Here is a 23,171-nt window from a genome sequence, read left to right as displayed (position 1 = left end):
AAAATTTGACTAACCCGCTCTGGTCGAATATCAACACTCATGGGGGAGTTCCTGCTGGCTGTTTCGAAAACCTGATCGGGCAAGTGTGTCGGCCGTTGTGCCGATCCTTCTCCAGCTTGGTTATTCCTCGAAGGAACATCCGCTGTATTTGCCAGTTGGCCCATGAGAGAGCTAACAATACTTTGAAAACCATTAGCGATCGCATTGCTCAGCATCTCGGTTTGTGTCAACGAGGCTTCAGCCATGGCTTCGGCTATCATTCGCTGAAGCTCGTTACTAGGCGAAGGGGCTACCACCACTTCCGGACCAGCTTCCCTAGTTTGCGGCTGATTGGCCGAAGCAGACGTCGGAGCTCCCTGTGGAGCCCCCACATGGTCTTTACTCCTCGTATCAGGCATTATTGGTACCAATGAAGTTCCAACGGCGTCCACAGCTGTTCCGTCTAATACATTCAACGTCGATGACTGAAAAGACGTTTTGCAGACAGGACAAACCTTCTTATATCCCCCTCGTGTGCCAAAACAGGCCCTATGGAAAGTGTGACCACAAGACGTGGTAAGGAGCTGAGCCAAATATTCCACCTGAGCCTGGCAGATCAAACAAACTCTTTCTTGTAATTCTTCGTCTGCTAAATTCTCGCAACTGCCAAATACGGTCATTGTTTCATACGAGTTCCGACGATCCCCGTTTCAGCCTTACTGTTTCCTAACGAACGCCTAATAACCCAAGGTGAACAACCAAAACTGTAAATACCAAATATAACTATAGTTATTTTGAAATAATAAATCTATAGATATAATACTAAAGTAATTAAATAGATAAATACATTTTTAGAAATTAATAAAAAAAATAATGTATCTGAAAAATTAGAAGAGTTTTTCTAATCAATTACCGAAAACTTTGGGTGGCTGTAATTTAAATTATTTATTTGGCGGGGCGTAAAACTTGATACGCTCGATCTAATTCAAGGTTGGCGAACAATTATCTTTTCTTCACAATTCAAATCTCTTACTCTAGCTAACCTACGGTGGCAAAGCGGGGCGAATTCGCCAAGAGCGAGAGAGCGAGCTTTTATTGCGCTCCCGCTTTGCCCTAGCCTAACTTACACTAGACTTCATAATTCAGATCAATAACTAATAATTGTGGCCATGGATGGAAGGTCACGCAACACCGGCCCCGTTGAACGCCTGCATCGGCTTCAACACATTGGGAGCGGCGCTAATTTGTGTATGGGCCGCCGAAAAACCGCTCCAGTGCTAGTCCTTATTTCGACGACCCTGACCATGCCGTCCTCTCATGCGTGCGTGGCGATGACCCTCCCCACGAGCCACTCCTGATGCGGCAGATTGTCCTCGGCCACGATGACGAGGTCTCCTTCCTCGAGGTTCGGTTGCTGCTGGTGCCATTTGCCCCGAATTTCCAGCCCCAGGACATATTCGCGGGACCATCGCTGCCAAAACGCTTGCCTGACTGACGAGACAAGTCGCCATCGCCGCAAGCAACTGAGACTCTCCTGGTCCGAAGTCCGCAGTGCTGGGGGGGCGATGAGCGACCCGCCTGTCAGCAGGTGCCCGGGTGTTAGGGCCTCGCCGTCGCTTGGATCTTGGCTGATGGCTCCCAGCGGCCTCGAGTTCATTATGGCCTCGATGCCGACGAGGACTGTGGCGAGCTCTTCGGCGGTTAGGAGCGCGCTGCCTACCGCCCGTAGGAGTAGGCTCTTGGCAGTTTTTACACCTGCCTCCCATAGCCCTCCCATGTGAGGAGCTCGCGGCGGTATGAACGCAAATTCGCATCCGTTCTTTGACGCGAAGTCGCGAATTGCGTCTCCTTGCTCCTTGAGCCTGATCCGCAGAGCGCTGAGATGGCGGCTCGCTCCGACGAAGTTCGTCCAGTTGTCGCAATGAACGACTTGGGGATATCCTCGGCGCCCGACGAACCTTTGAAAAGCCAACAACAAACAATCAGTGGTTAGATCGGAAACTATTTCTAGGTGAATCGCCTTGGACGCAAAACAAACAAAAAGCGCAATGTATGACTTGTATGGGGGCCTTCCGCGAATTTTCAATGTCGTGTGCACTGGTCCACAAAAATCAACGCCGCAAATTGAAAATGGGCGGAGAGCACGGAGTCGATCTGCGGGTAAATTCCCCATGAGTTGCGTCAGCAATCGAGGCTTGCATTTAAAACAGCGCATACACGATCGAACTGTCTGACGGCAGACCTCCTGAGCGTTCACTATCCACACGCTCTGTCGAAGGATGCTCACAAGTGCTCGTGGGCCGGCATGAAAATTCGAATGGTGCAGATGACGAATATAGCTTCGCACGAATTGCGAGCGCTTAGTCAAAAGCAGAGGAAACTTGGCATCGTATGATATAGGAGCTTTGGCTAGTCGCCGCCCCACTCGCAACAACGAAAAGTTGCACCAAGTCCCTGTGTCTTCATGGATGAATGGGTTCAACCGCTGAAGACTAGGACCAATTGTAGATCCTTTCCTAACCTTTTCAATTTCTCCTTGATACTCGTGATGCTGGATGATTTCGACATTTTATAAAAAGCTTCATTGTATTCGGTCGGTGAGATAGTTTTTTCGAAATTTAGGCTTGGGTTTACATTTTTCATTTTCTTATAAAGCGGAACACATACACGAACACTCTAAGCAGTTTGAGGTGTGACGAGAATCCCTCGATGACATCTAACAGCTCCGAACTTCGCACAGCCGCGGTCAACCCGACCGCAGTCTTCCTCTTTTCCAGCTGAAGATCATCGGAGTGTTCGAAATGAGCGGTCTTGGGCCAGTTTTCTTCTTCCTCTTTCAGAAATGATGGTCCTTCGAACCAAATTGACTGAACGATTTCGTCGACGTCACAACCTCTTGAGAAAATATCTGCTGGGTTCTGTTTCGTGGGTACAAGCCGCCACGTAGCATCATCTGACCACTCTTGAATCTCAGCCACTCTATTTGAAACGAAAGTCGACAACGACGATGGATGAGACCGGATCCAATGGAGAGTTACCTCTGAATCCGACCAATAAACGACTCGTTCAATGGGCACGTTTAATAGGGGCTTGATTCTGTGACAGAGATCTGCGAGAAGGTGAGCGGCACATAACTCAAGCCTTGGGAGCGTTTTGGTCTTGAGCGGCGCTACTTTGGATTTCGAAGTCAACAATGATATTTTTAAACCTTCTGCAGTTCTGCTACGTATATAGACGCACGCTCCATACGCTCTCATGGAGGCGTCAGCAAAGGCATCTATTTGAACCGGTGACATCGGATCGGAATACACAAACCGAGATATGGATATGTCTTCCAATTGAGATAGTGTATTTTTCAACTTATTCCACGCTGTTTCCAAATGCAGCGGGATCGACTCATCCCAATCTAGTTTGTTAAGCCAAAGCTCCTGCAATAGGATCTTGCCTTTTATAACGATAGGACTTAATAAACCAAGGGGTCAAACAACTTTGATGTCACCGATAGTATGTTCCGTTTTGTCGCTCGGAGACCCATAACTGAATTGTCAATTTTGAACCTAAAGGCATCGTCAGTAGGTAACCATGAGATTCCTAACGCCTTTGTCGACTCTGAATCCGAGATTGTTATGGGTTTGGCTGTGCTCTCAGATGCGGTGATCTCGGGTGAGTTTGAAAACCACTTAGTCAACTCAACCCCTGCGGTCTGAAGAACCGAGACACTTCGGACTTAATTGCCCTTAGCTCCTCTACGCATGCAGCACCAGTCAACAAGTCATCGACGTAAAAGTCGGACCCAATAACGTTAGCAGCTCTAGGGAATGAGAGCTTCGCAGACTCACTCAACCTTTTCAAACACCGGATAGCTAAGAATGGGTCTGGTCCAGTCCCATAGGTTACAGTGTTGAGCTTGTATAATCTCAAGGATTCAGAAGGGTCTCTTCTCCACACTATGAGCTGAAACTGCCGATCCGCTTCGTTCACCATCACTTGGCGATACATCTTTTTAACATCAGCAGTCAGGGCAAACCTGTGCAGACGGAAACGGAGCAGTGTCGAGTATAATTCCTCTTGAATGGTAGGTCCCACCATCAGAATGTCATTTAAGGCCACCTGTGAGGACGTCTTGGACGAAGCATCGAACACGACTCGGAGCTTGGTAGACGTACTTTGGGGCCTCAGAACACACTGATGAGAGATTACGTAGTGTGGAGTAGAAGGAATCGTATTGTCAGTAGGAGACATATGACCTAAGGAGAGGTACTCTTCCATGAATTCCAAGTACATTTTCTTCAACTCAGGGTCACGATGCAATCGTCTTTCAAGCGACAAAAACCGCCGTTTCGCAACCTCAAAGGAGTTGCCTAAACAATTTGGATCTGATTTAAACGGGAGCCTTACTTCGAACCGACCTGATGATAGTACCTGAGTCGTCTTACGATAGTGTTCTTCACATAGCTTGTGCTCAGGTGTGGCAATTTTCTTGGTAGATGGCATTTCTTCCAGTGACCAAAACTTTTTCAAGGTCCTATCGATGGATACTAGCAACTCTTCACTGCAACTCAAACTGTTTGTAATTTGAGGAGCAGAACTCCTGGAAACATATTTTCCCGACACAACCCTACCAAGAAGGGTTTTCTGAAGAGTTGGAAAGTCAGGACCTTGTTTAATTTGACCAACAGCTAATAATTCAAAGAACGATTCTGCTCCAATTAACATATCTATTCTTTGTGGCTTGTAGAAATAAGGGTCTGCCAGTGGTAGGTTCTCTGGGATTCGCCAGTCAGTCACATTCACTGACTGGTCAGGGTGATAACCTGAAATTGATTTCAGGATCCAAAAATCAAAGGAGAACTCACTACCATTTATTCGCGACTTCACCACTGTGTGTATTTTATCCTTTACTTGAGAATTAGATTCACCAAGTCCAAGCAAGTTAATACAGGACTCCTCTCTACGGATCTGTAAGCGATTTGCGAGGTCCTCGGTAATAAAATTTGTTTGTGATCCAGAGTTGAGCAGAGCTCTGGCCAGAATGTGTTCACCGCTCTTAGTTCGGACGCTTGCGATCGACGTAGCCAGAATTACCCTGTCCAACGCTGTCGCATGCAAAACATGTGACGTGGAAGGTTGATTCTGATTTGATGGAGGAGAAGGACTCTCTTGGGGTGGTGGCAACGCGAGACTATTAGCCGACACTGTGTATCGATGCAATAATGTATGATGTGAGCGGCTGCACACTCGACATTTATTGGCTTTGCATTTTACAACAGCGTGGCCTTTTCGCAGACAATTAATGCATAGGGATGCCGACTTAGCAAACTCAAACCTTTGCATTTCCGAGAGACGCGAAAATGAAGGGCAATTTGACACTACATGGTCTCCTGAATTGCAGTAGCTACAAGTTTGCTGAGTTCTACTGTTGGTGGAAGTGGAAGAACAAGCAAATGAACTGCGATTATGTTGCTTGCTTGGCATGACTTTGTCTTGCCTTGGCTTGGTCGATTCTTCAGCAGACAGATGCTGGTATCGACGATTCAAGACTTTCTCAAAGTCGGACCAAAGCGGCAACTTCTCATAAGTAAGCTGTTCATCCCACTTTTGTTTCGTCACTGGGTCGACTCTGTTTAAAACGAGATGAATGAGCATTGAATTCGAAATTTTTGTATCATCTCCGATCGACAGTAACGATCCGTAAATCGACGAAACAGTATCGATTAGAGTTCTTAGAGATGATGCAGATTGATGCGACATTCTCGGCAGATTGAACAATGTGGAAATATTATTCGTGAAAATCAAATAATCGTTGTCATATACTCGTTTTAGGCCAGCCATGGCCTTTTCATAATTTGCCTCGGTGACTTGGAACGCCTTTATTGTTCCTAATGCTTCATCAGAGAGGCACGAAATCAAATGATTAAATTTTTCGATCACCGGTATGCTGTTGTCGCTATGGACTAGTATCTCAAAAAGGCTAATGAAATTTTTGAATTCCGAGTGTTTACCACTAAATTTGGGTAATGCCAATTTCGGAAGTCTAGCATGAGTTGGGGCTGAAGAAGACACTGGCTTCGTCTCGCTTGCTGCATCAAAGGCGGCGATAAGCGACATTATCTTTCCTTTGGTGACAATTATCAGCTCTTCCAACTCGGCTGCATATGCATCATCACCTGTTATGTCCTCGATTTGCTCCTGCAAATGGTTAGCCTTTTCAATTGAAGCATTCAAACAATCTAATCTACATTGTAATTCCGGTAATTGCAAAGGAATCGACCCTTGATCTAATCGATCCTCTAAGCGGCGAATGCTTTTTACTCGACTTTTGAGCTTAATCTTTAAGTCTTCAAGAGTGGATTTACTTTTTTCTGCCATAATGTCTGTGTATGAAGATTTTACACAACAAACCACTACAGAAAAAACCACTACACACTACAGACAGTGATTGCAGTAAACGAAAGATGTATGTATGTACATATAACTGTTGCGTCCAAATAGCGGTTCACATATGCCTGTATGTGTCCATTATATATATCTATGTGTTTTTAGTTATATTTATGCAATTACTAATAAAATGCATGCAATCAAGCTCTACAATATGTACATCATACGTCTGTGCCTAGAATTGAAGGCGATGTGCAATGTTTTCAGCACAAGACACCTCAAAGAGAGATCTGATTTCGAAGTCAACAATGATATTTTTAAACCTTCTGCAGTTCTGCTACGTATATAGACGCACGCTCCATACGCTCTCATGGAGGCGTCAGCAAAGGCATCTATTTGAACCGGTGACATCGGATCGGAATACACAAACCGAGATATGGATATGTCTTCCAATTGAGATAGTGTATTTTTCAACTTATTCCACGCTGTTTCCAAATGCAGCGGGATCGACTCATCCCAATCTAGTTTGTTAAGCCAAAGCTCCTGCAATAGGATCTTGCCTTTTATAACGATAGGACTTAATAAACCAAGGGGGTCAAACAACTTTGATGTCACCGATAGTATGTTCCGTTTTGTCGCTCGGAGACCCATAACTGAATTGTCAATTTTGAACCTAAAGGCATCGTCAGTAGGTAACCATGAGATTCCTAACGCCTTTGTCGACTCTGAATCCGAGATTGTTATGGGTTTGGCTGTGCTCTCAGATGCGGTGATCTCGGGTGAGTTTGAAAACCACTTAGTCAACTCAAACCCTGCGGTCTGAAGAACCGAGACACTTCGGACTTAATTGCCCTTAGCTCCTCTACGCATGCAGCACCAGTCAACAAGTCATCGACGTAAAAGTCGGACCCAATAACGTTATCTCCTCTAGGTACTGAGATCTTCTCAGATTCACTCAACCTTTTCAAACACCGGATAGCTAAGAATGGGTCTGGTCCAGTCCCATAGGTTACAGTGTTGAGCTTGTATAATCTCAAGGATTCAGAAGGGTCTCTTCTCCACACTATGAGCTGAAACTGCCGATCCGCTTCGTTCACCATCACTTGGCGATACATCTTTTTAACATCAGCAGTCAGGGCAAACCTGTGCAGACGGAAACGGAGCAGTGTCGAGTATAATTCCTCTTGAATGGTAGGTCCCACCATCAGAATGTCATTTAAGGCCACCTGTGAGGACGTCTTGGACGAAGCATCGAACACGACTCGGAGCTTGGTAGACGTACTTTGGGGCCTCAGAACACACTGATGAGAGATTACGTAGTGTGGAGTAGAAGGAATCGTATTGTCAGTAGGAGACATATGACCTAAGGAGAGGTACTCTTCCATGAATTCCAAGTACATTTTCTTCAACTCAGGGTCACGATGCAATCGTCTTTCAAGCGACAAAAACCGCCGTTTCGCAACCTCAAAGGAGTTGCCTAAACAATTTGGATCTGATTTAAACGGGAGCCTTACTTCGAACCGACCTGATGATAGTACCTGAGTCGTCTTACGATAGTGTTCTTCACATAGCTTGTGCTCAGGTGTGGCAATTTTCTTGGTAGATGGCATTTCTTCCAGTGACCAAAACTTTTTCAAGGTCCTATCGATGGATACTAGCAACTCTTCACTGCAACTCAAACTGTTTGTAATTTGAGGAGCAGAACTCCTGGAAACATATTTTCCCGACACAACCCTACCAAGAAGGGTTTTCTGAAGAGTTGGAAGGTCAGGACCTTGTTTAATTTGACCAACAGCTAATAATTCAAAGAACGATTCTGCTCCAATTAACATATCTATTCTTTGTGGCTTGTAGAAATAAGGGTCTGCCAGTGGTAGGTTCTCTGGGATTCGCCAGTCAGTCACATTCACTGACTGGTCAGGGTGATAACCTGAAATTGATTTCAGGATCCAAAAATCAAAGGAGAACTCACTACCATTTATTCGCGACTTCACCACTGTGTGTATTTTATCCTTTACTTGAGAATTAGATTCACCAAGTCCAAGCAAGTTAATACAGGACTCCTCTCTACGGATCTGTAAGCGATTTGCGAGGTCCTCGGTAATAAAATTTGTTTGTGATCCAGAGTTGAGCAGAGCTCTGGCCAGAATGTGTTCACCGCTCTTAGTTCGGACGCTTGCGATCGACGTAGCCAGAATTACCCTGTCCAACGCTGTCGCATGCAAAACATGTGACGTGGAAGGTTGATTCTGATTTGATGGAGGAGAAGGACTCTCTTGGGGTGGTGGCAACGCGAGACTATTAGCCGACACTGTGTATCGATGCAATAATGTATGATGTGAGCGGCTGCACACTCGACATTTATTGGCTTTGCATTTTACAACAGCGTGGCCTTTTCGCAGACAATTAATGCATAGGGATGCCGACTTAGCAAACTCAAACCTTTGCATTTCCGAGAGACGCGAAAATGAAGGGCAATTTGACACTACATGGTCTCCTGAATTGCAGTAGCTACAAGTTTGCTGAGTTCTACTGTTGGTGGAAGTGGAAGAACAAGCAAATGAACTGCGATTATGTTGCTTGCTTGGCATGACTTTGTCTTGCCTTGGCTTGGTCGATTCTTCAGCAGACAGATGCTGGTATCGACGATTCAAGACTTTCTCAAAGTCGGACCAAAGCGGCAACTTCTCATAAGTAAGCTGTTCATCCCACTTTTGTTTCGTCACTGGGTCGACTCTGTTTAAAACGAGATGAATGAGCATTGAATTCGAAATTTTTGTATCATCTCCGATCGACAGTAACGATCCGTAAATCGACGAAACAGTATCGATTAGAGTTCTTAGAGATGATGCAGATTGATGCGACATTCTCGGCAGATTGAACAATGTGGAAATATTATTCGTGAAAATCAAATAATCGTTGTCATATACTCGTTTTAGGCCAGCCATGGCCTTTTCATAATTTGCCTCGGTGACTTGGAACGCCTTTATTGTTCCTAATGCTTCATCAGAGAGGCACGAAATCAAATGATTAAATTTTTCGATCACCGGTATGCTGTTGTCGCTATGGACTAGTATCTCAAAAAGGCTAATGAAATTTTTGAATTCCGAGTGTTTACCACTAAATTTGGGTAATGCCAATTTCGGAAGTCTAGCATGAGTTGGGGCTGAAGAAGACACTGGCTTCGTCTCGCTTGCTGCATCAAAGGCGGCGATAAGCGACATTATCTTTCCTTTGGTGACAATTATCAGCTCTTCCAACTCGGCTGCATATGCATCATCACCTGTTATGTCCTCGATTTGCTCCTGCAAATGGTTAGCCTTTTCAATTGAAGCATTCAAACAATCTAATTCCGGTAATTGCAAAGGAATCGACCCTTGATCTAATCGATCCTCTAAGCGGCGAATGCTTTTTACTCGACTTTTGAGCTTAATCTTTAAGTCTTCAAGAGTGGATTTACTTTTTTCTGCCATAATGTCTGTGTATGAAGATTTTACACAACAAACCACTACAGAAAAAACCACTACACACTACAGACAGTGATTGCAGTAAACGAAAGATGTATGTATGTACATATAACTGTTGCGTCCAAATAGCGGTTCACATATGCCTGTATGTGTCCATTATATATATCTATGTGTTTTTAGTTATATTTATGCAATTACTAATAAAATGCATGCAATCAAGCTCTACAATATGTACATCATACGTCTGTGCCTAGAATTGAAGGCGATGTGCAATGTTTTCAGCACAAGACACCTCAAAGAGAGATCTGAATGTCTTTTGCTCAGCCTTCAATTTTCTGCACAAATACCTCTGATTCCTCTTTTGGATCTTTGAATCCAACTGCTACTTTCCTGTCTTTATCGCAGGGCATCCCTCGGCGGTAGCAGAATTTGCACAAAAATTATTGTTGGCGCGACCGACGCGATGATATTTTACAATTGATTGCCGATTGCACACACACACGACGCGGGCAACGAATATGTTTGCATATGTATACTGCAATTTCTTGTGTCACTGTCACTTATTGTTGTTGCCTATAATTCACTTTACAGTCCACCCGGGGGCGCCATGAAAAATTAGAAGAGTTTTTCTAATCAATTACCGAAAACTTTGGGTGGCTGTAATTTAAATTATTTATTTGGCGGGGCGAAAAACTTGATACGCTCGATCTAATTCAAGGTTGGCGAACAACTATCTTTTCTTCACAATTCAAATCTCTTACTCTAGCTAACCTACGGTGGCAAAGCGGGGCGAATTCGCCAAGAGCGAGAGAGCGAGCTTTTATTGCGCTCCCGCTTTGCCCTAGCCTAATTTACACTAGACTTCATAATTCAGATCAATAACTAATAATTGTGGCCATGTATGGAAGGTCACGCAACAGTATCAAACAAAAAAAAAAAATGCTAGGACCATGCTGAAGTCAAAGGGGATAATAAGGTATGTGTGTCTATGTGTATGATGTTTCCCATGTACTACATTTACTCAACTACATGCATAAACAAATTGATAATAACCCACAACTCGTAGCTATAGGCGGTCCGGGTATTGCGCGGTGGGTAAAACTATTTGTTTTTATACCACGTATCCATCCAACTATACCAGATTCCCAGCCCAATGAGTATGAGTCCTCTTGGCAAATTGAGGCCTTTCACCCACCGTTCCTGATCGGATAATCCAGACCGGAAAAAACGAGGAGCATTCCTCCAACATTGGCTAGAAAGAACAGGAAGAAAGGAAAGACACACAAACAAAAGAAAGAAAGACGAAAAAGAATAGTAATAAGCTCGATGCATCGGGATGCATCATAGGAGCCCGCTTGATCACTTACAACGGTGGCAATAGTTTAATAACCCACTGCGCTGCTCCATCCTTAAGTGACAAAGCCAAAACAAACTAGAAACACATCTGTCCCGATACTGGTTGGGAATGTAAGGTCACAACTACATTCTACAATTTTTCACAATCATTTGGGCCTTGCCGGTGTGTTGTCAGTTGCGACAACTCGGGCCCCACGTTGGGCGCCATATAATAAACTAACTGTAGCATATTGGGTATTAGAAACCTTCAAGGAAGGCTGAGCAGTTGATGGTTCGTCTCCCGTCCGGGCACGTGCTTGTTCCGGCTTCCGTCTCATCGGCAAGAAATGGGGGGGTTTTTATTTCCCAGGACGGACGGACACAGCTCTACTCCAACAATCATAACACAGATACAGTAACGTTCATTAAAATTTCACGTGCAGCGAAGTATTGGACACAAATACGAACATGAGCAAATACACCTAACCACGCACACGGACACAAACACACATACGCATCGTGACACGGTGTTGTTGTGACCACTTATGCCCACACTACCATGATCACCGCTCCCGTTTCATCCGGTGATCCCATAAAGAAGGTTTTACAGCCTTCTATACAACCACATTACCCTCCTTTGCCCAGCATGGCCACCGCATATAGAACTCTAGCACCAATTCATGTTAAATACTTTATTTCATATTGAACAATCGATCGCGCATTGCAAATAGTAACTAATTAAATGATTAACTTTTAATCATACCATTTCGATTGAAATATAACTTACAAATTTAAAGAAGGCAGTATAACTTTTTATATTAGGTAAATAGATAAATAATTAAATATGCAAACGAAAGGCTATTCAGGGAATGTAAAACTGTGCGCAGCGATCGGTAGGGCAGGTCAGTTATTTAATTGCATTAATTGCAAGCAAACACAAGCAGAGCGACCAGCCTCGCCTCTTCCCTTTTGCGCCTGGTTCGTAAGAGAACTGTTTCTTATGCGCGGCGCATGGTTGCGCTTGTGGTTGCCAGGGAGAGCGCACAGCCTCTCTTAGGCGAAGAAGCTCTTGACTACGTGAGGTTTTTATACCCGATACTCAAAATGAGTATTGGGGTATATTAGATTTGTGGTAAAAGTGGATGTGTGTAACGTCCAGAAGGAATCGTTTCCGACCCCATAAAATATATATTCTTGATCAGCATCAATAGCCGAGTCGATTGAGCCATGTCTGTCTGTTCGTCTGTCCGTCTGTCCGTCCGTCCGTCTGTCCGTCTGTCCGTCCCCTTCAGCGCCTAGTGCTCAAAGACAATAAGAGCGAGAGCAAGGATATTTTGGATCCAGACTTCTGTGATATGTCACTGCTACAAGAATATTTCCAAAACTTTGCCCAGCCCACTTCCGCCCCCACAAAGGGCGAAAATCTGTGGCATCCACAATTTCGTCGATACGAGAAAACTAAAAACGCAGAATCGTAGAAGATGACTATATCTTCTAGAGTGCAAATCTGAACCAGATCGTATAATTATTATAGCCAGAATCAAGAAAACAATTTCATTCTTTCTCGCTCTGTCTGTCTCTAACACCCAGGCTTCATGGTCGGTTTTGCCAATTGCAAAATATGAGTTCAAGGATCTCAGAACCTATAAGAGCCAGAGCAACCAAATTTGGTATCCACACTCCTGTGATATCGGACCTTGACCATTTTGTGTCAAAATTTCGCCACACCCCCTTCCGCCCCCGCAAAGGACGATAATCTGAGGCATCCACAAATCTCAGAGACTATTAAGGCTAGAGTAACCAAATTTGGTACACACACTTCTTTAAGATGTCACTATAAAACGTATATCTCAAAATTTCGCCCCACCCGCTTCCGCCCCTACAAAGGACGAAAATCTGTTGCATCCACAATATTGCAGATTCGAGAAAACTAAAAACGCAGAATCATAGATAATGACCATATTGTGTCCGCAGCAACTCACAACGTTCTCCCTCGTTTTTTATACCCGATACTCAAAATGAGTATTGGGGTATATTAGATTTGTGGTAAAAGTGGATGTGTGTAACGTCCAAAAGGAATCGTTTCCGACCCCATAAAGTATATATATTCTTGATCAGCATCAATAGCCGAGTCGATTGAGCCATGTCTGTCTGTCCGTCTGTCCGTCTGTCCGTCCGTCCGTCTGTCCGTCTGTCCGTCCCCTTCAGCGCCTAGTGCTCAAAGACTATAAGAGCGAGAGCAACGATGTTTTGGATCCAGACTTCTGTGATATGTCACTGCTACAAGAATATTTCAAAACTTTGCCCCGCCCACTTCCGCCCCCACAAAGAGCGAAAATCTGTGGCATCCACAATTTCGACGATACGAGACAACTAAAAACGCAGAATCGTAGAAGATGACTATATCTTCTAGAGTGCAAAATCTGATTTAGATCGTATAATTATTATAGCCAGCATCAAGAAAACAATTTCATTTTTTCTCGCCCTGTCTCTCTCTAACACACACGTAGCATAGGCGGCTTTGCTTAGAGTAAAACATTAGCGCCTAGATCTCAGAGACTACAAAAGCTAGAGCAACAAAATTTGGTATCCACACTCCTAATATATCGGACCGAGACGAGATTGTTTCAAAATTTCGCCACACCCCCTTCCGCCCCCGCAAAGGATGAAAATCTGGGGATATTCACAAATCTCAGAGACTATTAAGGCTAGAGTAACCAAATTTGGTATCCGCACTCCTGTTAGATCTCACTATAAAACGTATATCTCAAAATTTCGCCCCACCCCCTTCCGCCCCCTAAAGGACGAAAATCTGTTGCATCCACAATATTGAGGATACGAGAAAACTAAAAACGCAGAATCATAGATAATGATCATATATATTAGATTGCTGAATCTGGATCAGATCAGATCATTTTTATAGCCAAAAGGAACAAATCAATTTGCACTGGCTACGCAGCACCCGACGTCACGCTCTTGATGCTGGCTATAATAATTATACGATCTAAATCAGATTTTGCACTCTAGAAGATATAGTCATCTTCTACGATTCTGCGTTTTTAGTTCTGATCTGATCTGATCCAGATTCAGCAATCTGATAGATATGGTCATTATCTATGATTCGGCGTTTTTAGTTTTCCTCGAATGTGCAATATTGTGGATGCAACAGATTTTCGTCCTTTGTGTGGGCGGAAGGGGGTGGGGTGAAATTTTAAGATACACGTTTTATAGTAAGATCTAACAGGAGTGCCGATACCAAATTTGGTTACTCTAGCCTTAATAGTCTCTGAGATTTTTGAATATCCCCAGATTTTCGTCCTTTGCGGGGGCGGAAGGGGGTGTGGCGAAATTTTGAAACAAACTCGTCTCGGTCCGATATATTAAAAGTGTGGATACCAAATTTGGTTGCTCTAGCTTTTGTAGTCTCTGAGATCTAGGCGCTAATGTTTTACTCTAAGCAAAGCCGCCTATGCTACGTGTGTGTTAGAGAGAGACAGGGCGAGAAAAAATGAAATTGTTTTCTTGATGCTGGCTATAATAATAATACGATCCAATTCAGATTCCGCAGTCTTAAAGATATGGTCATTCTCTACAATTCTACGTTTTTGGTTTTCTTATATTTTTAAAATTGTGGATGCCACAGATTTTCGTCCTTTGTGGGGGCGGAAGTGGGCGGGGCGAAGTTTTGAAATATTTTTGTAGCAGTGACATATCGCAGAAGTCTGGGTCCAAAACATCTTTGCTCTAGCTCTTATAGTCTTTGAGCACTAGGCGCTGAAGGGGACGGACAGACGGACGGACGGACAGACGGACAGACAGACAGGGCTCTATCGACTCGGCTATTGATGCTGATCAAGAATATATATTCTTTATGGGGTCGGAAACGATTCCTTCTGGACGTTACACACATCCCCTTTTACCACAAATCTAATATACCCCAATACTCATTTTGAGTATCGGGTATAACAAAATGTTCACGGTAACAACCGATGCAAGTAACATTGCATTAGGAGCAGTGTTGTCGCAAGACCACAAACCAATTTGCTATGCAAGTAGAACCTTAAACGAACATGAAATCAATTATTCAGCAATAGAAAAGGAATTACTAGCTATAGTTTGGGCATCTAAGTATTTCAGATCATACCTGTTTGGTAGAACGTTTGAGATATTAAGTGATCACAAACCCTTGATTTGGTTGAATAACCTCAAGGAACCAAATATGAAGCTACAACGATGGAAGATCAAATTAATTGAATTTGACTTCAAAATAAAATATTTACCAGGAAAGGAGAACCATGTAGCCGATGCGCTATCAAGAGTAAAGATTAACGAAAACCTACTCGGGGAAACCATTAATAGTGATTGTGCAACGGTCCATAACGCGCAAGAAGATAATACAAATTATATTCCACTTACAGAGAGACCAATCAATTACTATAATAGGCAAATAGAACTGATTAAAGGTAATGAGGATAAGGTAGAAACATCCCACTATTTCCACAAGATACTGATAAAAATCACATATACTGAAATGACAAAGTCATTAGCAAAAGATATAATAAAGGAATAATTCCATAACGAAGTAGACTTCCCACTGTTCCAAAGGGCATTCCTGGAGATAATCAGTCCAAATCACTTCACTAAACTAATTAAATCCAGTACCAAACTCATAGATATTTCGAACTACTCCGAATTCAAAGAACAAATATTGAAGAATCATAAAGAGCTACTTCACCCAGGTATCGAAAAGACCACTAATTGGTTTAAAGGAAAATTCTACTACCCCGATTATCAAAAGTTAATCCAAAATATTATCAATGAATGTCCTACGTGCAACGTTGCTAAAACAGAGCATCGTAACACCAATCTAACCTTCGAAATCACCCCTGAAATACAAAATATCAGAGAAAAGTATGTCATGGATTTCTATTTGGTAGGCAATCAACAATTCCTATCATGCATAGATGTATATTCTAAATTCGCTACCCTTGTAGAAGTTAAGAGTCGTGACTGGTTAGAAACAAAGAGAGCCATCATAAAAGTCTTTAACGAAATGGGCAAGCCACAGGGAATTAAAGCCGACAAAGATTCAGCCTTTATGTGCGCAGCATTGCAAGCATGGTTGAATGCGGAAAATGTGAAAATCGAAATCACTACTAGTAAGAACGGAGTTTCTGATGTAGAACGGCTACATAAAACGATCAATGAAAAATTAAGAATTATCTTAAGCGAGGATAACATAGAAAACAAGCTCACAAAATTCGAGTTAATTCTATACACTTATAACCATAAAACGGTTCATAATACTACAAAACGATCCCCAGCTGATATCTTCCTGTACGCCGGACTATCAGATTATAACACCCAACCGAATAAAGTTAGGAAGATCAATCATTTGAATAACGATAGAATCGACTTTGAAGTATACACACGCTACAAGAATGCACCCCTAGTTAAAACAAAAACAACCAACCCGTTCAAAAGAACAGGGGAAATTAGGCAGGTAGACGAAAAGCACTTTGAAGAAAAAAATAGAGGGAGGAAAATCACCCACTATAAAACGAAATTCAAAAGAAAGAAAAAATCTAATAAAAGTAAATACGATAATTGCAGAGTACCCGAAGAGAGTACTGGAAATCCGGAGCTACAACATGATTAAGATTATAATCTTACTAATGTAAGATTACCGGATAGAATATAGAGATAGATCCCATCAACTCAAGGAATGGATATCTCATATTCAAAACAAATACCATTAACATACCCATTAATTATGAATACCATTATATAACAATTGTGACGCCCAGCGCCAGGAAGACCAAGCGCCGGCGCCAGAAACACCACAACAATATCACTAGAAACACCAAGACAAGCCATGAAGACTATAAAATAAGTATTAGTAGGATAGATAGAACATAAGCGACAAATACATGAAGACCTGCCACATAAGAAATAAATATAAATAAACAAACAATAAAAGATACATAAAACCAACCACAGCTGATCACCACCAATGGGCCCGTAGCACACAAAACCCACGGTCACACCCACAGCTGACCGCCCCAAGTGTGACCATAACCCAAGCTCCAACGGGCACACTATCAGCCGATCCGCTGCTTTTCGAAAATAAAAGGGGCTCCGCCAGAGCGATCAGCATCAGTTCGGCTCCGGCCAGTGGAGAGGTAAGCATCAGTGGCAGCCACCAGCAGCCCCAGCGATCCTCCCATCCTCCTCGGAGCGCATTAAACCTCCGCCACCTTTCCCCTCGGAGCGCATTAACCCTCCGCAACATTATTTCTCCTCGGAGCGCATTAACCCTCCGCAACATTATTTCTCCTCGGAGCGCATTAACCCTCCGCAACATTATTTCTCCTCGGAGCGCATTCACCCTCCGCAACATTCTTCCCCTCGGAGCGCATTAGACCTCCGCGACCTCAACCGACACCGACCAGAAGACTACCAGGACCCGCACGCAACCATCCGCCACGTGCGGCCAACCCGAAGGACGACCCCGAAGGAAGAGCCAGCAGAAAAACACCCGCGCAACTACCAAACTTTGTACCTTTAAGAACAATAAAAATAACTCTATCTCTTTTATTACCGCTCAAAGCCCGCCTTATTCTGGAACCACGAGACTCTCTCTCAGCTACCACACCCAGAGATCAAACAAATGTCTGTGGAACCCGGCGCGACGAGCATACCCCGGCCGAAGCGCCGTCACACAATTAATATAACAAGAACAGATGAAACATATCAGAGTTTACTAGAACAGGCAACCCAATTTAATAACGAAATCCAAGTTCAATATTTAGTCGAGAAATTGCAACGTGAATTCAACGGCATCAAAATAGCCAAAAGAAACAAAAGAGGCCTTATAAATGCAGTAGGCACAGTATCTATTTGGAACGTTAGATCACGATGATAAAGTCGAATTAGAAGGGAAAATAGACAACCTGGCTAGCCACAGTGTTCAAGCTAACGAATTAAACTTAGTAATTCAAGCAGTAAATTCTGGCATAGAAGTTGTCAATAAATTAAACAAGAAATAAGCAACTAGAAATATTAATATTTAACCCTCAACATTTTACTGAGTATATTGAATTAGGCATGCAGCTAACAAGATTAAGGATCTTTAATCCAAAATTATTGAGGCAGGATTACCTGAAACACATAGATGGTTGAAATCAGACACTAACGAAATACTAATAATTTCCAACATCCCACGAGAGATCAGAAATATTCCTATACTTAAAATTGTCCCATATCCAGATGAAGATAATAACATCCTCACTGACCTAACGCAAAACAATTATTACGTTCTAGAAAACGAGGTATATGAAAAAGAATCAAAACGAAAAATAAATGACGAATGTACATATATCAGGAATAGTCAAACAAATTGAAACAAAATGTCCATATACCAAAGCACACCAAAACTTTCAAATAAGTTTCATAGAACCCAATATATTGTTAACTTGGAAATTACCAAAAACCATATTAAACCAAGATTGCCTAAGCCAAGAAATAAAAGTAGAAGGTAACGCATTAATAAAAATACATAAATGCAGTGTACAGTTGAATGAATTCTTAAAATCCAACTCCATACCAGAATTTGCACAAAGCATATACATCAACAATAACGTAACAAAAATTAAACCACTGTCTTATTTGCAAACCAAAGAAATCGTAATAGAAAATACGCGATTAAATAATGTATTACATGTAAGCTTAATACTACTATTTGTCATAATCATAATAGGATTAAGCTACAAATTGTTTAATCTAAGTAAAAGCAATAAGCCTAAGACCGACCCGCACATAGAAACATCCTTAGACGAAGACGAGGAATCCCCAGCAGGCACAGTTTTAGACGCACCTGAGCTATATCCAAGGATAATCGCCTGAGGACAGGCTTAAATCTAACAATGGGGGAGTGACATATCTATAGTCCATGCTCCGCATACCCTTGTCTATGTCTATTACCCTGCACCCACAATACTATAAACAATCCGACACCCTCAGCTTCGAACCCCCATAAACAATTTCACGCTCGAAGTGGACCACGCGTAGCCGATTGCAGGCAATGTAAACAAACACCCTAAGCTAGAAGTTGAACATAAAACAATAGATGCCCCACTAGAATCCAGCCGCACTAGAATCACGCCACTCTTCAGAGATCAATTACTAATCGATTCTCAAGAACCGCGCCATCCTAGCTCACCAATCAGAGGCCCTATTCTCAGCCACCCCCAAGTAATGCAACACCGATCATACGCAGCGGAAGCCTTTCATCAAAAGCCGCCTTTCCCACATATCGATCGAGTCACGTACTCCATCACCGAAGCCGAAGTCGAAGCCAACGCCTCCGAATCCAAATCCGAATCCCAATCCGAGCATCATAATATAAATAGTCTACTTCTAAGAAGGCAAGTCAGTCTGTTCAAGACAAACGTCAATCGCGACACCGTCGGAGAATTCACCCAAGTTAATTCCGTTCAAGACATCTGACCTCAGTCGTCGTCGGGGAAACTAACTAACCATTGTACGCTAAGTTTAAGTGAAATAAAAAATCTTTTTTAAAACTTAAACTCAAGTGTCGCATATTTCACTATATATATGTAGTAGTTTAAGTTACTTGATGGCAACGAGTAACATTTATTTGATAAGTACGTTGAACTTAAAATTATAACAGCGCCAAGTTTTACAAGTATGTTTGTGACTAATTATATGCGTGTACGTCTGATGCGTGGCTGAACTGACAACTGACTGATCTCTCTCTCTCTTGCTATCGGCTCTCTCAGAGCCGATTACTGGTCTATCCCGACGACACGACGAAAACACGACCGCTTCGTGTCTCTCTCTTTCCTTCGTTTCCTACATTCGGCTGTCCTGCAGACCATTCGCCTCGGATGGGTCAAGCCAAGGTTTCATATATTCTGAAACTGTAGAGGTCTTATAGGGACCCTCAGTATCCCCAATCTTCTCGACTTCGTACTTTCCATGATTCTTTACCCTAACCACCTTATACGGCCCTAGATACTTTCCTTTTAGCTTTAATCCAGTACCATACTGAGAACGCTTGATAGCTACTAGCTCATTAACCTCATACTGTCTGTCTAGTTTCCTTTTTAAGTCAAAACTCTTCTTGTTTTCCTGCTGTAACCGTGCAATGTTTTCAACTACTTCCTTTCTAATTTTTCGCGGTCCTTGTTCAACTCTTCGATAAGTGATTCTTCCAATATTTCTTTTATTTTTGGATCCATTCCTATACGCATGTCTAGCCCAGTCAATATCTTGAAAGGTGTTACCTTGGTACTTCGCGGCTCAACACTGTTGATCATTTGCTGTACTTTTCCTAGATGCTTATACCAACTACCGAAATTACCCTGACACAATTTCGACAACATAGGCACCACTATCTTGTGCATCCTTTCGACTTGACCATTCCCACGTGGAACGCCTGTGGCAATCATTAAATGCTGTATTTTCTCTCTCAAACAAACTTAGAAAATCCATCAACGACAACCAGTATATAATTGTACTGTTTTTTAGTCATTTCCATTGGTCCAACGTGATCAATGTGATACGTTTGTAACGGCCTATCACCCTTGTCTATTGGTTGCAAATAACCCTCACGTTTTCCTGTCTTTTCATTGACAATGATACACTCGACACAACTATTTATTACGCGCCATACTTTGTCTTTTAACTTCGGAATATAATACGACTTTTCAATGATATCTTGTGTCTTTTTAACTGAAAAATGTCCTTGCTTATGTGCTATTGATATAACCTCATTTTCCAACTGAGCTGGTACTACGATAAGCTCCTTATCCGGATCCTTAAACAAAATCTGATTCTGAATATAATAATCCTCATATTCCTTGTCCTCCACAATACTTTTAACAGCCTTAACCCAATCGTCGGTTAGCTGAGCTTCTTTCAAACGATGAGCTATACTTTCGGTCACCATAAAACAAGTTACACGACTCAACGCGTCAACGTGCCTCATCTTCGTTTCTTCTATAACATAATTAAAATCTTGTAGGTACATGGCCCAACGTGCTACTCTCAAAGGAACGTCTTTCTTTTTGATCGTCATTGTAAATGCATTACAATCTGTGACAAATTTGAACTTTATACCCAAAACGTATACACGCCATTTCGCTAAAGCTTCGATAATTGCCAGAACCTCAAGGTCATAAGCAGGATATTTCTCTTCACATGGCTTAGTCCTACGGCTCATATATTGAACTGGATGGAATTGGCTGTCTCCCAAACTCTTTTGCAGTAACACGGCTCCATACCCCCATTTTGATGCATCAGTATGGATTTCTGTCTCCAACTTCGGGTTGTACATTTCTAAAACAGGTCTACTAATCAATGCTACCTTTAGTTGTTCAAACGCAACCTGATGTATCTCCTTAAATTCAAATTTAACATCCTTCCGCAGCAGATCTGTCAATGGTTTTGCAATAACAGCATAACCCTCAATAAACTTTCGGAAATAAGAAGTCAATCCTATTAAACGCTGCACTGCTTTTTTATCAACTGGCACTGGGAACTTTTCGACTGCCCTCGTCTTCTCATCACTTGGTCTTATCGTATTCTTTTCTATTATATACCCCAGAAAATTAGCCTTTTGTCGTATCAGCTGACACTTTCTCCAATTTATACGTAGCCCATTCATTTCCGATATCTTCAATACTTTTCTCAACTTTAACAAACCCTCTTCTATATCTTGACTACAAATAATAACGTCATCCATATAGACTGCTGCTTCATTATTCTTTACCAAATCTCTCAACACAGCCATTATAAATCTGGTAAACACCGCTGGAGAATTTGAAATTCCAAATGGTACATATAAAAATTCGAACTGACCATTCTGAGTCACAAAAGACGTATATTTTTGAGACTTGACTTCTACAGGCACATGGAAAAAACCATTCGTAAAATCCAACGTGGTGAAATACTTTGCACCCTGCAGTTTCTCCAACACTGTATCCATATGTGACATTGGAAAGTTATCGCGAACTATTTTCTCATTCAGCTTTCGGTAATCACAGCATAGTCTCTTGCTACCAATCTTTTTGGGTACCAACACTACTGGTGATGCATACTCCGATGTACTTGGCTTTATAATCTTCTGAGCCAGCCACTCTTCCACTTTCTAGTCCACGATTTCCTGTTCACACAACGGTAATCGTCTCGGATGCTGGAAAACTGGTATCTCATCCACTAATACAATTTTCATTTTTAAAGGCGCTTCTACATTGCTCTGAGGGTGGTACTTTCCTACCATACCCCTAACCTCTCTAGAATGTGCTTCACTGAGATGACCAACATCAATTGAAAACTCCTCAACTTCGTCAATACTTGACATGCAATTGCCTTTATATTCATTAAACAATTCCACGCATGAGGACGATGCTACCTGATCAAGTTTCTTATCTTTATCCTCGCCACAAACTCTACAAACAAATCTTGATCCTGTCTTAGAAACTTGCATGTCCACATGATCCAGAATAGTCCTTCCTAAAATGGCTTCAAAACCAATATCCTCGTCTGGAATGACATGAAATTCTACCTACCTAATTCGAATAATGTTCGTATTCGATCTCTTTTCTTGTCTGGTTTCGACCTTGACATTACAGCTTGCAGCACGGTGTCCTGGTTGGCCACATTTGAAACAACAAAAATCATTTTTGGGACAATCTTTCCTCAAATGCGATTTGTCTCCACACTTAAAACATTTCCTAAAATTCTCTGCCATCGACCCTTGCACCGAACTCTCACTTTTATTACTTAGCGGCCAATTCTTACTCATCGGCTTGGATCCGCCTCTAGCTTTCTGGTAAACATCGATCTGAAATTTAAGCTCCTTTAAGCTTCTAGCTTGGTACATTGCCTTACTTGCCCTAGCGTCTGGTATACCATCCACAAAATATTCGATTAAACTCTCATCATCTAGTTTAATTGGCTTGGCTATCTCCATTAACGCATACAAAA

General features: G+C 42.4%; 1 protein-coding gene across 2 annotated transcripts in view; it reads right to left on the bottom strand.

Moving 5' to 3' along the window:
• Positions 1–1,108: 1,108 nt before the first annotated feature.
• LOC117193227 (nuclear pore complex protein DDB_G0274915-like) overlaps positions 1,109–23,171 on the bottom strand; it is a 35,692-nt gene continuing 13,629 nt past the window's right edge. The window contains exons 1-2 of one of the 2 annotated variants that reach the window (XR_004474537.1): positions 10,172–10,448; positions 1,866–1,937 (exon numbers count right to left, since the gene is read on the bottom strand). Coding sequence is in view for 1 of the 2 variants with exons in the window: in XM_033397981.1 (XP_033253872.1) it covers positions 1,295–1,937 (643 nt within the window). In the remaining variant the exon portion in view is untranslated. Of the gene's footprint in view, positions 1,938–10,171; positions 10,449–23,171 lie in introns of those variants that run through there. The other variant, XM_033397981.1, reaches the window with a different exon arrangement.

Source organism: Drosophila miranda, assembly GCF_003369915.1.
Source record: "Drosophila miranda strain MSH22 chromosome Y unlocalized genomic scaffold, D.miranda_PacBio2.1 Contig_Y2_pilon, whole genome shotgun sequence".
NCBI lineage: Eukaryota > Metazoa > Arthropoda > Insecta > Diptera > Drosophilidae > Drosophila > Drosophila miranda.
This window is presented reverse-complemented; position numbering and strand designations above follow the sequence as displayed.